Source organism: Apium graveolens, chromosome 9, assembly GCF_009905375.1.
Source record: "Apium graveolens cultivar Ventura chromosome 9, ASM990537v1, whole genome shotgun sequence".
Taxonomy (NCBI): Eukaryota; Viridiplantae; Streptophyta; class Magnoliopsida; order Apiales; family Apiaceae; genus Apium; species Apium graveolens.
This window is the reverse complement of record NC_133655.1, coordinates 101,242,745-101,261,572: the sequence shown is the minus strand read 5'-3', so window position 1 is coordinate 101,261,572 and position 18,828 is coordinate 101,242,745. Positions and strand designations below refer to the sequence as shown.

Genomic DNA, 18,828 nt, shown 5'->3' with positions numbered 1-18,828 from the left:
GACAAAGTGAGTGCACGATTCAGACCATAGAAGACATGCTGAGATCTTTTGCTTTGGACTTTAAAGGAACTTGGGATGAACATTTGCCCCTTGTAGAGTTTTCGTATAACAATAGCTTTCATGCCAGTATTGGAATGCCCCCGTACAAAGCTCTTTATGGAAGGAAGTGTAGATCACCTTAATATTGGGATGAAGTTGGAGAGCGAAAGGTAATTGGCCACGAACTGATTCAACAAATGAAAGAAGCGGTAGACTTGATTCGAAATCGATTGATCGCGGCTCTGGATAGACAACGAAAGTATGATGATCCACACAGAATGGACGTAGCATGTAAAATAGAAGAAACGGTTATGTTGAAAGTGTCGCCCTGGAAAGGAATAGTTATATTTGGCAAGAAAGGAAAGTTAAGTCCAAGATTTGTCGGACCTTCTGAGATTTTGGGTAAAGTCGGAAAAGTGGCGTATGAGTTGGCCTTACCGCCTCAAATACAGCACTTTCACAATATTTTTCATGTATCATTGCTAAAAAAGTTCAACCCCGAAGCCAAATATATCATAGAGAATGAACCATTAGAGATTGAGCCAGATTTGTCTTATTTCGAGCAGCCGGTTAGCATTCTAGATAGAAAAGATAAAGTGTTAGTTGCTTTAGTAAAAGTTTTGTGGAGGAATCCCAAGGTTGAAGAGTCGACATGGGAATTAGAAATTGATATGTTATGTAAGTATCTTCATTTGTTTGCTTAGATTCTGGGGACAGGATCCTTTAAGAGGGGAAGGTTGTAACGCCTATGAATATTTGATATGAATGTAATATGATAATCTGTTTTGTGCTATAAGATTTTTGTGTGAATCCAATGTGTTCGTATATACTCTTCGTTGTATGGCATTCCGAATATCGCTAGGTTATTTAAGCATATAATTTAGCGTACGTAAACTAATTTCGTTACGTGAGTAAATAATATATGAGTTGTTGTAGTTGCGATTAAGGGATAGATTATTATTCGGCTTAGAATCAAATTATTTGCATTTTCTTATGTGGCTTAGAATATTTATTATGGTTTAATAGATTATTGACCTTAGGAAAATTCTTATAAAATATATTCTTGTTCAAAATTTTTGAAAACACTTTTATAAAACTTCTAAAATTTTATAGTATTTATGGTATTAATTTTGTGATTTATGAAGCTATATTTTATTTACTAAAATTCATTCTTTTTAATCATACTTTTATTAATTATTGAATTACTAGTATACCCTTGCATGCATTTAAGCTTATAAGAGAGTCAAAGGCTAGTATTGTCCATTCCAACCCCACTAACTTGCAAGATTACCTCTTTAACATTGCATGCATTTTTCACTATTAGCAAGAAGGACATTATTGTACATTCCTCATTACACTACCTTTCTAGTCAAATTAAAGAGACAAAAACCAAGTGAGTGCCCACATTTTCATCAACACACCCACTCAAACACCCTCTCCTCTCCTCTCTTTACTCCCTCTCAGCCAAAGCCCATACCCACCCCATTCTTGCCATTTTCTTCATTATTCTTCATCTTCTTTCACTTTTCAAGTTAGTCAAGCCAAAAACTTCATCATTTAGTGGAGTAGCATCATTTTGAGGTGAGTTTTATGCTTGCATGTTGAAGAAGCCGAGGTTGAGACCTTGGTTCTTACGAACTTAAGGTTGCAACCATGGTGGCTTATAGAATAAATAAGATATGATTTTGGGGAGGTGTTACACTTCTATTTTACCAAGTCATACTCATTATTCATAAACATTTGGCAATGATTTCTTAGGAGCCGAATGTAAAGTGTTGATTTTGGGAAGTTTTTATGAAAAATGACCATGCATATTGATTTTTAAAGTCTTACTCCTTATAAATTTTGTTTTGTTAAGATTAAACCCTTGCATGCTATTTTTCCATCAAGATACCTTAATTTTAGTACTTGCATGTTGATTTTAGCACTTGCATGTTAGATATAGTACTTGCATGTTGATTTACAAATGATTTTCTAAGTAGAGACTATACTTGTTGATTTTGTGTTTGACTTGTATGAGATGCATGCTGTGGTTTTTGGTTATAAAATGCTAGATAAAGTATTCCAAGATGATAAGTGATTATATTCAGTAGATATCAAGTGATTATTTTGGGGTTATAGTTCGAATTTTTCTTAAAAACTCGAGGACATGATGTTACTATTATAGTTGATCTTTTAACCTCTTGATACTTTATTTTTGTGAGTTGCATGCTATTATCTCTTTGATAAAATGTTAGTTTAAGTTAAATATGATGAAATGAGCTTAAGGTCAGTAGGTGTCATGAAGTTAGATGCATGCATACTTCGAATTCTTGCTTAAAAATGTTAAGTGATGGCTTGTCTTGTGATGTGTTACCTTACTTATTTTTATAATAGATCTTCATGCTAAATAAAATTTAAAATGAGCCTTATATGTTGATAGTCAGTAGGTATTAGTGTATGTTATGAATTTCCTTGGTTGTTTTTTTAATGTTATTTGGTTTTGTTGTAGTAAAGGGAGTTAAGGTGGTAGGAGTCGCATTGATCTTAGTTGGGCAGATTTTTGTACTAGAAGTTTAGGTCACTATATGTGAGTTTTAGCATGGTCTTGATAGGCCTGAGATCAAGGGTGTTGGTACTTGGTTCATACTTGAGTCCAGTAGCTTTATATTGCATAAAATCTTGCATTTCGTTAGGCACACACTCACAAACCCGAGAGCAACTCAAAATAGGGCAGATTTGGGTAAACTTGACTTTTGGTTGATTTCATTATGTCATAGGTTAGGCATTCATGGGGACTTGGTCTAAATAGATGTAATGAAGTCTTAGGAAGCTTAAAAAGTCATTAAACCAATAATTGAACTAAATAAGTGAGTTTTAAGTTGGTAAAATCAAGGCAATTTGGAAATCAGGGAAGGCAGTTTTGTGTCAACTTCCACTTGAGGCCTAGGAAGGCCTGAGTGAGGCCTTTAAGTCATTCCACCTTTGAGAGTCAGTTTAGAGTCATAATAAACTTTGAGAGTTGGTTTGGAGTGAAGGCCCAAGGTGGAGATTCCTTATTTCAACCAAAACATCCGAGAGTCACCATTAGAGTTGCCTTTAGAAGCTTTAGAGAGGTGCATTGCATGTGTGTGTCTTTTAAGTGAGGTCTTGATGTCAAACCAATTGTTAAAGTTATATTAAATTCATAATAAGTCATAGGAGTCATAATATAGCATAGGCCCAAGATAGAAATTTGTATTGTTGGCAAGGCACACAATTGGTGCCAAGGTGTGCATTTGGTAAAGTTTAGTAGTATGCATTGCATTTGTGAGTCATTTAAGGTGAGGCATAAGTGTGCCTTACTAAATTTAGGTTGAGTTGAGGTCTGTTAAGGAGGATTAGGAGTATTGGTCATGATAATTATATGTTATGTGATTAATTGCTTAAGTGACAAAGTTCGTAAATAGAGTCTAGAGGTGCATTATTAATTAAGTGATAAAATTGCCATGCCATTTCTTGCTATGTGTTATGTGGGTTATGTGATGCATATATTACTTGTATTTAGCAGAAATTAAGAGTATATATATGTGTATGTTGTATATATATGTATTTATAGTATACGAGAAAGGGTAGTTAACAAGAGTTGTAATGAGGATACTATTTATTCTAGGTTCAAGTAGGAGGCCAGGAAAGGAGCTCATAGACGATTCAATTCAAGTACTCACTAATCGTAGCCCAAGCAAGTGAACTCTCAACTTACCTCTATAACTGTTATTCCCAGTGGACTAACAATGAGATTTATAGAAGGGGGGTTGAATGTATATCTCAAAACTTTTTCAAGTTATGAGCAGTTTCTAAGGCTAAGTGTTTCAATGAACAAATGTGTGTGAATTGCTTGAAGCTAATACAGACAGATATATATATTCAAACACAAATGTAAAGAACACAAAGAACTTAAAAAAAATTCTGGTGGATTTGTTGTTCCACCAGAGATGTGTTATTTCAGAAACTCTGTGATTCAAAGAATTAAATCACAGTTGCGTCCTAGTACAAACTAGATGATTTTCTCTCTGGATTTTTCTAAACAGCACTGGAAAATTCACCCTCTAATTACTAGCTGCTACTTGGTTTATATATCACCAAGTTTACAAGTGAAGACAAAACTGTAAAATACAATTAAAAGATTCTTCACATGTTTCTTCTTCATTTCTCTATCCAATGCAATTTAGGTTTAGCTGTGAATCTTTGAATACTTCCTAGTTTGCACCAGAATGGAAATGCTGTATTTTCTTGATTCCTCCTAGAGGCTGCCACATTCCAATTTGTCTCTGTCAACCCATGTGCCTCTGTCAGCTTATGAATTGTCACTATCAACTGCTATTGAACTAAGCATCCGTTGCATCCGTTGAAGCTTTCATCCGTTGATGACTTTATCCGTTGAAGCTTTATCCGTTGATGCATTAGCAGTTAAAACCTTATCCGTTGAAGCACTCATCCGTTGATGGATGTTATCCGTTGAAGCTTTAGAGACATCAGTTGAAGCTTTGTTTCTCATCCGTCGAAGGCCTTTAATATCAGTTGATACTACTTCACTTATACAGAATTATAAGGCATGAAATATTTACAATTAGCCCTCCTATTTGCATATCCACTAGTAGGCAACATGACTGATAATTTCCCACAACATCTAAGAATTACAACTTAAATACAGAGAATGAAATATGCTACAATACTAAACTTATTTCTAAGTAAAGCTACTCCTTCAATGGATAGCCAAAATGGTCTTATCCGTTGAGGCTACAAACACTAGATTTCTACTTAAGTGTTTTGTTTAACTTATCATCAACCTAATTCACATATTCCTAACAATCTCCCCCTATTTATGTCTACTAGAACTGTAGGCATAAAGTTGGGTTTAACTTGATGATAACAAAACACTTATCAAACATATGAACTGAAATAAAGTAGAAATTCAAAAGTGCTGCAAAAATGTGTATACTGAGATAAAATTGAAGAATTACATTATTTCCAAGGGTGCTCCTTTAGCCTGAGTAGATTAATTTCTTTTCCTTTGATCCCTTGTTTTCTTCCCTAGCCTCCTGTCATTCTCCTCTATTTGGAGTTGGAGTTGTCTATAGAATTCAGCTTCATCTTCTTCATTGATTTCCAACTTAGATTGCATATCCTTGAGAGTTTCATTACTGGCAATCTTGAGCTGATCAACCAATGTCTGAAAAATCTTCTGACTCCTTTATTGTCTCCGAACTCCATCAACCAATGAGGTGATTTATGAACTGTAATTCCTCTCTCTGGGATGAGTAATGTTCTACGCAAGGCATTGGGCTCCCACCAAGTTTTCCTTATGCTGGCAATCTTGTTGAGAATATCAGTTTTGGCAGTCCTGGTAAAGCCAGAATCCCTTTTTATAGCTGAGTAGACTCTAACCAAGGTAGAATATGTTAGGAATATGTGTATTAGTTTGATGATAAGTTCAGCAAAACACTTAACTAAAAATCTAGTGTTTGTAGCCTCAACGGATAAGACCATCTTGGCTATCCGTTGAAGGAGTAGCCTTACTTAGCAATAAGTTTGGTATTGTAGCACATCTCACTCTCTGGTTTCAAGCTGTAATTCTTAGATGTTGTTAGGAGATAATCAGTCATGTTGACTACTAATGGATGTACAAGTAGGAGGGCTAATTGTAAATATTTCATGCCTTGTAATTTTGTATAAGTGAAGAAGTATCAACTGATATTGAAGATCTTCAACGGATAAGAAACTAAGCTTCAACGGATGTCTCTAATGCTTCAACGGATAAGTGCTTCAACGGATAAAGCTTCAACTGCTAGAGCATCAACGGATAAAGCCATCAATGGATGAAAGCTTCAACGGATGCACTGCTAGAGCATCAACGGATAAAGCCATCAACGGATGAAAGCTTCAACGGATGCTCAGTCTCATAGCAGTTGATAGTGACAGTTAACAAAGCTGACAGAGGCACATGGATTGACAGAGATGTGGTAGCCTATTTCAGGAACAGCAGAAAAAGTAGCCATTTTTAGTCTGGTTCAAAATGGAAAGTCAACAGACAATTCCATATTACACTGGATAAAAATGGAACAGAAACAAGTGGAGAACTATTGTCTTATTGTACTTTATCTTTGTCTTCACTTGTAAACTTGGGATATAAAAACCAAGTAGTAGCTAGTAATTAGATATGAATTTTCCCTGAGCTGTTTAGAAATATCAAGAGAGAAAATCATCTAGTTTGTACTAGGAAGCAGCTGTGATTTAATTTTGAATCACAGATTTTCTGAAATAACACATCTCTGGTGGAACAACAAATCCACCAGATTAGTTTTTAAGTTCTTTGTGTTCATTTCATTTGTGTTTAAATATATATCTATCTGCATCAGCTCCAAGCAATTCACACACATTTGATCACTCAAACACTTAGTCTTACAAATTGCTCAAAACTTGAAAAAGTTTTGAGATTTACATTCAACCCCCCTTCTGTAAATCTCATTGTTAGTCCATTGGGAATAACAATTGGTATCAGAGCAAGCTCTTAACATACAGAGAGTTTAAAGATCTATTCTGCTAACATCATGAGTAAGAAGGATATTGGTATAAAGATTCCAATCCTGGAAAGAGATAACTATCATCACTGGAAGGTGAAGATGCATTTACATCTTCTCTCTCAAGATGAAAGCTACATCAACTGCATTGAGAATGGTCCTCACATCCCACACAAGGTGGCCACAGCTGCTACTGCTACAGTTGCTGTTGGACAGTCTATTCCCAAGCCAAAGGCAGAATGGACTGTTGAAGATATTGAAGAGGTCCACAAGGACAAGAAAGCCATGAACATTTTGTTTAATGGCCTGGATCAAGATATGTTTGACAATGTCATCAATAGCCAAACTGCTAAGGAAATTTGGGATACTGTGCAGCTTATCTGTGAAGGCACGGAGCAAGTTAGAGAAAACAAAATGCAGCTTCTCATTCAACAATATGAATATTTCCACTTTGAAGGAGGAGAATCATTGAATGATACATTCAACAGATTTCAGAAACTATTGAATGGATTAAAGCTGTATGGGAGAATGTACCAAGTCAAGGACTCCAATCTAAAATTTCTAAGGTCTCTACCAAAGGAATGGAAGCCTATGACTGTTTCTCTAAGAAATTCTCAAGATTATAAGGACTTCACACTTGAAAGATTATATGGAATTTTGAAGACTTATGAACTTGAGATGGAGCAAGATGAGCTGTTGGAAAAGGGAAAGAGAAAAGGAGGATCAGTTGCACTTGTAGCTGACAGTGAAAAAGTTAAAGCCAGAAATGAGGAAAAGACAATGCCAAGTCTCAAAATTGGCACAAGCAAATCAGAATCAAGCAATGGTAAAGAGCAAGTTGCTGAGGATGAAGACAATTCCAGTCAGGATGAATCTGATGATATTGATGAACATCTGGCCTTTCTGTCCAGGAGGTTTGCAAAGATGAAGTTCAGGAAAAACACAAAGTTCAGGAAAAACACAAAGTTCACTAAGCCAAACAAAAACATGGTGGACAAATCAAAGTTCAAATGTTACAACTGTGGCATTAGTGGACACTTTGCAAGTGAGTGTAGGAAGCCAAATTCTGAGAAAAAGAAATTTGAGCAAGTTGATTACAAAAGGAAGTATTTTTATTTGCTCAAACAAAAGGAAAGAGCTTTTCTCACTCAAGATGATTGGGCAGCAGATGGGGTAAATGAAGATGATGATGTGGAATATGTCAACCTAGCCCTGATGGCTAATTCTGATGAAAATGAAACTAGTTCATCAAGCAACTAGGTAATTACTACTGATCTCTCTCAGCTTTCTAAACATGAATGCAATGAAGCCATAAATGATATGTCCAATGAATTATATCATTTGCGTGTTTCTCTTAAATCACTAGCTAAAGAAAACACTAGGATCAAAGAAAATAATGTGTTTTTAAGTGATAGGAATGCTGTGTTAGAGAGTCAGGTAATTGAGCTTGAAAAGATTAAACTTAAATGCTTGACTGTCGAGAGTGAACTAGAAGAAGCTGTTAAGAAAGTAGAAATTCTTTCTAAACAGTTAGAAAGTGAGCAAGAGCTAATCAAGGCCTGGAAAACATCTAGGGATGTTGGTGTTCAAATTTCCAAGGTTCAGGGAATTGAATCATTCTGTGAGGATGCCTGGAAGAAAAACAAAAAGAATTTAGAATTAATTGATGGATTGTCAACGGATGTGGAATCAACGGATGATGAAAGTTATCCGTTGAAGGAAGAAAAGGAGCATCCGTTGAAGGCTCATCAATTAAAACAGGCAAGTTCTTTTAAAAATAAAAAGAATGATTCAACTCTCAAGAACTTTGTCAGAGAAGGAGCTAGTACATCCAGAGATGCCAGTAAGGTGAATATAGGACACATGACTTTAGATCAGTTGAAAGATAGGCTTAAGTTGGTTGAGGATAAGAAGGAAACTAAAAGAAAATCTAAAAGAAATGGGAAGGTAGGGATTAATAAACATAACAATTACACACCTGATAGGTATGCTCCTAGAAAAAGCTGTGTACATTGTAAAAGTGTTAATCACCTATCTGATAATTGTAAATCTGTTAAAAATGCTCCCATGCCTTCAAATCCCTCCATGCCTAACATGTCTATGTCACCTCTGCATGCTATGCCTGTTATGTCTCACCAGAATCCCCATGCATATTTTGCAAACATGCCATACTTTAACAATCCTTACTTTACTGCATTTAGTATGCCTCAAATGCCATACAATATGCCTATATGAAATAACATGTTTGCACAACCTATGCCTTATCAAATTCAATCAAATATGTTAAATGATTCCGTGACTAACCCTACACTTCAACCAACCACATCTGAGACCAAGGTTGACCCAAAGTTACCTAAGTCAAAAGATGCAGGAGGAATGAAGTCTAGGAAAAAGACTAACAAGGCTGGACCCAAGGAAACTTGGGTACCAAAATCAACTTGATTGATTTTGTTGTGTGCAGGGACAAAGAAGGAATCTATGGTACTTGGACAGTGGTTGTTCAAGACACATGACAGGAGATTTCACCCTGCTCACAGAATTTAAGGAGAGAGCTGGCCCTAGCATAACCTTTGGAGATGACAGCAAAGGATTCACTATGGGATATGGCTTGATTTCAAAAGAAAATGTCATCATTGATGAATTTGCATTGGTTGATAGTCTCAAACACAATTTATTGAGCATCAGTCAACTATGTGACAGAGGGAATACTGTTTCCTTCAATTCTGAAGCCTGTATTGTCACAAGTAAAAAGGACAATAAAGTGGTTCTAACTGGAGTTAGAAAAGGAAATGTGTACTTAGCTGATTTCAACTCTACAGATGCAGAATCCATTACTTGTCTTCTCAGCAAAGCAAGTCCAGTTGAAAGTTGGCTATAGCATAAGAAGCTGTCCCATTTGAATTTCAAGACAATGAATGATCTGGTCAAAAAGGACTTAGTTAGAGGAATGCCTCTAGTGGAATTCACAAGGGATGGACTGTGTGATGCTTGTCAGAAAGGAAAGCAAAAGAAAGTATCATTCAGTAAGAAGCTTGAATCTGCAATTGATGAACCACTGCAACTTCTACACATGGATCTCTTTGGACCAGTCAATGTATTATCAATTTCAAGGAAAAGATACTGCCTAGTGATTGTAGATGATTTCTCAAAGTTTTCATGGGTTTATTTTCTTGGATCAAAGGATGAAGCTAGTGAAATCATCATCAATCATATCAAGCAAGTCAACAATCATCCTGATTTCAAAGTAAGGAATATTAGGAGTGACAATGGAACTGAGTTCAAGAATTCAACCATGAAGATGTTCTGTGGAGTAAATGGGATCATGCATGAGTTCTCAGCTCCAAGAACTCCACAACAAAATGGTGTGGTGGAAAGGAAGAACAGATCACTAATTGAAGCTGCAAGGACAATGCTTGAGGAGTCAAAGCTCCCAACTTATTTTTGGGCTGAGGCTGTTAACTGTGCATGTTACACTCAGAATATTTCTCTAATCAATCAAGCAAAATGCATGACTCCCTATCAATTATTCAAGAGAAGAAAACCAACTTTAAACTTTCTACATGTCTTTGGTTGCAAATGTTACATCTTAAGGAATCAATCTGATCACAAAGGAAAGTTTGATGCAAAGGCTGATGAAGGAATATTTGTTGGTTATTCTGCTGGAAAATCTTATAGGGTCTACAATCTAAGAACCAACATTGTCATGGAATCTGTACATGTTGTGTTTGATGATAAAAAGATTAATGGACTAACAGATGAGGGACATCATGAAGGACTCAAATTTGAAAATATTGAGATATATTGTGATGATAGTGAAGATGAGAATGATGAAGAAGACATCTCAAGAAGAAACCAGAGTCTGTCTTTGGATAATGCACAGAATGTTGCATCCGTTGAAAGTCAAAATTCAGCTTCCGTTGAAAGAAGCAATGCAGCATCCGTTGAAAGACAAAGTGCATCATCCGTTGAAGTTCATAACGAAGCATCCGTTGATCACAGTCTGTCAACGGATAATCACTTCACCTCATCAGTTGATAGAACTCCCATTTCCTTTCAAAGGATCAGCAACTCAGGGGGAGTTTCAACAAATCAACATTCTATCTCACATCATGACAATACTGAGGCAACCTCATTAAGGGCTAATCTACCACCTCAAAGGAAATGGACCAAGAATCACCCTTTCGAACTGATCATTGGTAATGCTACATCAAAAGTATAAACTAGAAGGGCTACTCAAGATGAATGTCTGTATAGTAGCTTTCTATCACAGGAGGAACCTAAGAGAGTGGAAGAAGCTCTATTGGATCCAGATTAGATTTTAGCAATGCAAGAGGAGCTAAACCAATTTGAGAGGAACAAAGTATGGAAGCTGGTACCCAAGCCAAAGAACAAGAGTTCTATTGACACAAAATGGGTATTCAGAAACAAGATGGATGAAAATGGCATTGTCATAAGGAATAAAGCCAGATTGGTTGCCAAAGGCTATTCTCAACAAGAGGGAATAGATTTTGATGAAAAATTTGCTCCAGTTGCAAGACTTGAAGCCATCAGAATCTTTCTAGCCTATGCAGCTAATGCCAATTTCAAAGTCTATCAGATGGATGTCAAGAGTGCATTTCTAAATGGGGAATTGGAGGAAGAAGTTTATGTAACCCAACCTCCCGGTTTTGAAGATCCAAATTTTCCAGACAATGTGTATTATTTGTTGAAAGCACTCTATGGACTAAAGCAAGCACCTAGAGCCTGGTATGAGACTTTATCAAAGTTCCTTCTAGATAATCACTTCACAAGAGGTATTGTTGACAAAACTCTCTTCTTTAGAAATGTTAATGGCTCTAAGATACTTGTACAAATTTATGTAGATGATATTATATTTGGATCTACAGATGATAAACTTTGTAAAAAGTTTGCTAAATTAATGCAAAGTAAATATGAAATGAGCATGATGGGAGAGCTAACTTACTTTCTTGGTTTACAAGTTAAACAAGTTAGTGGTGGAATTTTCATTAGTCAAACTAAATATATTTATGATCTTTTAAAGAAGTTTGACTTAATGGATTGTTCACCTGCAAAAACTCCCATGGCCACTGCCACCAAGCTTGAATTAAACAAGGCTGAAAAGTATGTGGATATTACAAGTTATAGAGGAATGGTTGGCTCACTTTTATATTTAACTGCCAGTAGACCAGATATTATGTTTTCTACATGTCTCTGTGCTAGATTTCAAGCTGGCCCTAAAGAATCTCACTTAGTGGCTATTAAAAGAATTTTCAGATATCTCAAAGGGACTCCAAATCTAGGAATTTGGTACCCTAGAGAGTCTGGTATTGATCTAATTGGCTACTTAGATGCAGATTATGCAGGTTGCAAATTAGACAGGAAAAGCACAACAGGCACCTATCAATTTCTAAAAAACAAGCTTGTATCATGGTTCAGCAAGAAGCAGAATTCTGTTTCCACATCAACAGCTGAAGCTGAATACATTGCAGCTGGTAGTTGCTGTGCACAAATACTGTGGATGAGGAATCAGTTATTTGACTATGGTATAACTGTTGACAAAATTCCAATATTTTGTGACAACACAAGTGCCATTGCCATTACTGAAAATCCAGTGCAACACTCAAGAACCAAGCACATTGATATCAAGTACCACTTCATTAGGGAACATGTGTTGAAAGGTACAGTGAAACTTCATTTTGTTCCAAGTGAAAAGCAGATTGCAGACATATTTACCAAGCCACTTGATGAATCAACATTCACAAGATTAGTAAGTGAGTTAGGTATGCTTAACTATTCATAATCTATGTCATCTATGTAATCTGTTTTGTAGCCTAAAATGAATTTACTGCAAGAACATAGTTGGCTTTAATCAAGACTTATCCTATCAACGGATATTCCCTATCCGTTGAAAGCCAAAATTGTTCTATCAACGGATATTCATTATCCGTTGAAAGACAAACACATTTCTGGTAATTTTATCCTTCAACGGATAAAATAGTGTTGTTCATCAACGGATAACTATTTACCTTATCCGTTGATGTGTCACGTTAGTGAGTCACAGCCGTTGATTCTTTTACTCAACCGTTGATACAGATATACAGTGTTGTATGTATTTGTATTTACGGTAGTTTTCAGAATTTCTACAGTTTCTTTTATTCCTGAACGGCTTTCACTTACTTAAAAGTATCATTTAATTGTTTTAATTTGTGTTTTAATTCAAGAAGGTATAAAAGCCCAATTGAATTCTTATTTTCCCTTTACGCCTTCTTGTAATTATCATTCTCTTTTTCTCTCAATTCTCAAGTTCTTCTCTGCAACCTCTACTCACAAAGATGGCACCAGTAGTCAAAATTATGTCTCAAACAGGATTTGTTTATGAAAAGAATAATTTCATAGTCTTGGTTGAAAAGAAGGAAGCCCATTCTGATTATCACAAGATGATGGACTTCATCAAGAACTGCAAACTGAGCTATGCAATGTTGGAAGCCCCAACCATCTACTGTGAAGTGATTGAGGAGATTTGGACAACTGCAGAGTTCAACTCCACTGATATGACTATTGCCTTCTCTCTCAAAGGTAAGGACTATTGCATTAATTGTGATGATTTACAATCTTGCTTTAAGTTGCCTGAGAATAATGCCATGACACCACACACTGATAAAGATGTCTCTGCTATGCTAGATTCCATAGGCTATGCTTTTGATTCTACTAGTTTAGGTAGTATTAGAAGGAAAGGCCTTAGGAAAGAATGGAGTTTTCTTGGAGATGCCTTTATTAAGGTTTTCTCTGGGAAGATTAGCAATTTTGATGCTATCACTTCATCTCTTGTTAATATGCTCTATATGCTAGTTTCTGATAGGTACTTTAATTTTAGCAACTGTGTTATGCTAGAATTAGGTTCCAGATTAGGTAACAAAGCTAATAGACCACATAACATCTACTTTGCTAGATTCTTTATGTTATTGGCTAATCATGTTGCTGAAGGTTTGGTTATATCCAATGAGAATAATAAACTCAAATGCTGGGCACAAGAGAAAAGGGTCCTTGCAGACCTTTTGAGAATGAACCTCAACAGCCAGGTGACATTGGTATACTTGCCAATCATGAATGCACCACAGGTAAGTGAGGTAAATGTTTCTATAACTCCTACTATTTCCAACCCCAATGTTTCTTTGCCTTCAAGTGTGGCTATGGAACCTGTGTCATTGTCCAAACAGGCTCCTACCAAAGCCACCAAATCTGAAATCTCCAAAGTCAAGTCAAAGAAACCTACCTCTGTTGTTTCTCAAAAGACAACAGTTGTAACAACTACCATAAACCCTGAAGGGAGTGAACAGGGTGTGAGTGGTGAGGGGAGGGGTGAACATCAAAAAGCCCCCCAGGATAAGGTGGGAGCGGTGAGTGGTACCCATTCCAGCCAAGCCACAGTCTCTCAAAAGACTGTAGTGGTTCAAAAGGAGTCCAGCACATCCCTAGTTGCATCCTCCCAAAAGGATGTAACTATTGAATATAGTCCCCATCCAGGGACACAGAACAAAAGAGGGAGGGACACTGAAGCTACACATTCACCAATTCAATCCTTTTCAAGGAAGAAGAAGGCCAAAACCCTAGTTTCCACAAAAGGGGAACACACAGCACAGATACACCAACCAGTATCTGTGCCTTCTCAAATTTAGCTTGATGTGATTCCAGCAAATATGGAATCACAGCCCCATTCTCTCAATATAGACACACACCATTCTTCAAACTCTCCTACACCCTCTCTAGATGTGGATATGATATTCACATCAATTCCTGATTCTCCCTCATTAAAACTCAGGGAGGAGCCCCACTCAAAACCTGGTGATCATCATCTTTTAGATGATTTATTGGATCATCAGCCAATTCTTTCAGATGTAGTTGCAGAATCTGTGTCACCTCACTTAAAATCAATCCACACAGATTCAACAATCATATCACTTTCTATCTCTATTTCATTTCCTTCTTCAACGAATATCTCTCATCCGTTGACAAGTGGTTGTTCTTCAACGGATAAGCTTAACAGCAGTTATCCGTTGATACCATCAGTTTCCACTTCAACGGATACTCCCTATCCGTTGATGGCCTCTACACACTTAACAGAAACAACTCCAACTGTAGAGGACATGGCAACTGTACAATCACTTTTAGGCTTGAGGGAAGGGAGTGATTTTTTGAGTGCGAGGCTGGGTTGCTCCCAGGCAAAAGGAGAGATTGAGAGTCACCAAATGCATGCTATTTCTTCCAGCATGGCAAAAGTAAGTGAGAGGAGTGCCACCTTAGAAGGTGAAGGTGAGGGTGTGAGGGTGTGTGTGAGCCAGGGGGAGTCCCTGATGCAAGAAAAGAGAGAAATTGAGAGAAAGGCAGGTACAGAAGCTATAAGGGTGGATCCAGCCATTGCTAGTGAGTTAATGAAAGTGGATGATGCAGATAAGGGAAGACAATTTCAGCAACACTACAAAGCTGTCATTGATAACATTTCCTTGGATGCTGACACGTTTACTCACCCTGTTTCAGCCTATCAATTATTGGCTGCACAGGGCAATGTGGAGGCAGAACAGACACTACACATTGTACACACTTCAGAATCTCTTCTAAGAGACAAAGCTGCTGTCAACAGGCTGCCTTCTCAAGCTGGTGAGCCATCTGAAGAATTTGGAGTAAATTCTAATGATGATGACTCTAATTCTTTGAATGAGAGCATGAATATAGGGGGAGTAGCAGGCCCAAGTTCTGTTCCTAATCTTCCTGCATGGGCATGGGCCAAACCATCAACACCAGGAGAGTTTGGTGTCACTTTGGTCAAACAAGTCATGACAATTCAGCAAGCCATTCAGGAGACTCAGGATGCTGGCACCAAGGCAATTCTTCAAGCTCATCTGGAATCTCTGCATCTCTTGCAGTTGCAGCATTACCAGCACAATCTAAGTGTGGATGAGCTCAAGCTGGACATTGCTGATCTGAAATCCTACAATGCTGAGAAATTGGATTCAGTTATACCCTATGGTACTATGCAAGATTTGTTGGGGAGACTAAGGAAGGCCTCTGATGCTGATAAGAGGTTGGCCAGATTGGAAGATAGGGTTCAAATAATTGAAGACTCTATGGTCACCATTCTTCAGAATCAACAAACTCAAACAAATCTCCTCATGCAGCTGGCACAAGCACAAGGCTTGACCCCTACCCTTGATGATAACAAAAAGGGGGAGAATAAAGGGGAAGGGGAAGGAGAGCCATCTACAACAGTTCAGATTTAACAAGTGCTAGTTCCTGTCATCACAACTTCTCCACCAATTCAAGTCAAAGGAAAGCTAGATGGCATTGATCTAATCCAGATAGCAGCAGCTGAATTGCAAGTCAAAGAGCAAAGGAAGAAGATTAATGAAAAGATGTAACTAATATTTGGTTCTACAACTTCTCAATCACAATCTATGAAGCATAGCACAAAAGTGGAATCAATTATTATGGAACTCAAGCCAGTAGGGAGCATAAGGATGGAGAAACTTCTTCCAAAGATCTGCAACCTATGGTTCTCAAGCCCAACAACAGATCCAATAAGGACTCTACAAAGAATCCTCTAAAAGAGGTGGATTTTCCTCTTCCAAAAGCAGATGAGGACAAGCTTTTAGGAAGAAGTATTGCATATCTCAAAGAGACCATGGATGAGGCTGTAAGGAGAAACATGGCTATTATTTTCAGAGAGGGAAAGAGCATATGTGTGATGCAAGGACATCCCAAACTCTCAATAGCCAAGAAGGAAGAAACCAAAAGGTTGAAGGAAGAAGCCAAACAGCTAAAGGCTGACAAAAGAGCACAAGCAAAGCTTGAAAAACAACTAGAGTCAAGTCAGGCTGATGATCAGAAAGTAATTGAAGACAAAGGTGAAGATGAAGCTATGGGGGACATGGTTGGTACTGAGATGGAGGAAAGAAGTAAGGAAGAATGGCAGAAAGGGAAAAGAAAGAAGGTCAATGCAAAGAGAAAGAAGGTAGATAAGACTGAAGAAACCCAATCAATATCCAAACCACTACCCTCCATTCCTGAACCCATTGTACCTGACCCCTTCATGAACATTCATGGTGAAAAATCATTCCCAAGGAGGAACCAATTGATTGGGACACCATCAAATTGCCCACCTTCCTAACCTCTTCTCCATCATCAAAGAAGCAGAAAAGAAGAATCAAATCAACACCCTCTAAAGCCTCAATCAAATTCACACAGAAGCCTAAGTCCAAACCTCAAAACTCTAAAGATGATTATGTTCACATCTGTGACATAAAAGAATTTTTAGACATTGAACTCTATCTGGATGAGCTGGAGGATGTAAGGGGAATAGCTGCCTACAGACAGCTACCAGAAAGACTAGTGTTCAAATACAAAGGAGCTGGGGAAAGAACATGGCCTCTTCACAGAATTCTGAATGAAGGTTACACTACCTTGATTAGAGTCTACTCAGCCATACATAAGGATTCTGGCTTTACTAGAACTGCCAGGACTGAGATTCTCAACAAGATTGCCAACATAAGGAAAACTTGGAGGGAGCCCAATGCTTTGCCTAGAACTTTACTCATTCAAGAGAGAGGTATTACAATTCACAAATCACCTCATTGGTTGATGGAGTTCAGAGACAACAAAGGAGTCAGAAGATTTTTCAGAATTGAAGATCAGCTAAAGATTGCCAGTAATGAAACTCTCAAGGATATGCAATCTAAGTTAGATATCAATGAAGAAGATGAAGCTGAATTCTACAGACAACTTCAACTTCAAATGGAGGAAAATGACAGGAGGATAGGAAAGAAGACCAGGGATCAAAGGAAAAGAAAGTAATTTGCTCAAACTAAAGGAGCACCCTTGGAAACAATGTATTTCTTCAATTTCATCTCAGCATATACACTTTTGCAGCACTTTTGAATTTCTGCTTAGTTACAGTTTATATATTTGTTAAGTGTTTTGTTATCATCAAGCTAAACCCAAATTTATGCCTACATTTCTAGTAGACATAAATAGGGGGAGATTGTTAGGAATATGTGTATTAGTTTGATGATAAGTTCAGCAAAACACTTAAGTAGAAATCTAGTGTTTGTAGCCTCAACGGATAAGACCATCTTGGCTATCCGTTGAAGGAGTAGCCTTACTTAGCAATAAGTTTGGTATTGTAGCACATCTCACTCTCTGGTTTCAAGCTGTAATTCTTAGATGTTGTTAGGAGATAATCAGTCATGTTGACTACTAATGGATGTACAAGTAGGAGGGCTAATTGTAAATATTTCATGCCTTGTAATTTTGTATAAGTGAAGAAGTATCAACTGATATTGAAGATCTTCAACGGATAAGAAACTAAGCTTCAACGGATGTCTCTAACGCTTCAACGGATAAGTGCTTCAACGGATAAAGCTTCAACTGCTAGAGCATCAATGGATAAAGCCATCAATGGATGAAAGCTTCAATGGATGCACTGCTAGAGCATCAACGGATAAAGCCATCAACGGATGAAAGCTTCAACGGATGCTCAGTCTCATAGCAGTTGATAGTGACAGTTAACAAAGCTGACAGAGGCACATGGATTGACAGAGATGTGGTAGCCTATTTCAGGAACAGCAGAAAAAGCACCCATTTTTAGTCTGGTTCAAAATGGAAAGTCAACAGACAATTCCATATTACACTGGATAAAAATGGAACAGAAACAAGTGGAGAACTATTGTCTTATTGTACTTTATCTTTGTCTTCACTTGTAAACTTGGGATATAAAAACCAAGTAGTAGCTAGTAATTAGATATGAATTTTCTCTGAGCTGTTTAGAAATATCAAGAGAGAAAATCATCTAGTTTGTACTAGGAAGCAGCTGTGATTTAATTTTGAATCACAGATTTTCTGAAATAACACATCTCTGGTGGAACAACAAATCCACCAGAAAAGTTTTTAAGTTCTTTGTGTTCATTTCATTTGTGTTTAAATATATATCTGTCTGTATCAGCTCCAAGCAATTCACACACATTTGATCACTCAAACACTTAGTCTTACAAATTGCTCAAAACTTGAAAAAGTTTTGAGATTTACATTCAACCCCCCCTTCTGTAAATCTCATTGTTAGTCTACTGGGAATAACAATAGCCTTCATTCAGAATTCTGTAAAGAGGCCAAGTCATTTCCCCACTTCCTTTATATTTGAACACTAGTCTTTCTGGAAGCTGTCTGTAGGCATCTATTCCCCTTACTTCCTCCAGCTCATCCA

The 18,828-nt window shown here is 37.2% G+C and overlaps 1 protein-coding gene across 1 annotated transcript; it reads left to right on the top strand.

Moving 5' to 3' along the window:
* The first annotated feature begins 236 nt into the window (after nt 1–236).
* Nucleotides 237–743, top strand: LOC141685438 (uncharacterized). The gene has a single exon (XM_074490538.1). The coding sequence runs from the start codon at nt 237–239 to the stop codon at nt 741–743; it is 507 nt and encodes a 168-aa protein (XP_074346639.1).
* Nucleotides 744–18,828: the final 18,085 nt, after the last annotated feature.

What these genes read in the sequence shown, in the direction of transcription:
- LOC141685438 (XM_074490538.1), top strand. Translation starts at nt 237, where the DNA reads ATGAAAGAAGCGGTAGACTTGATTCGAAATCGATTGATCGCGGCTCTG.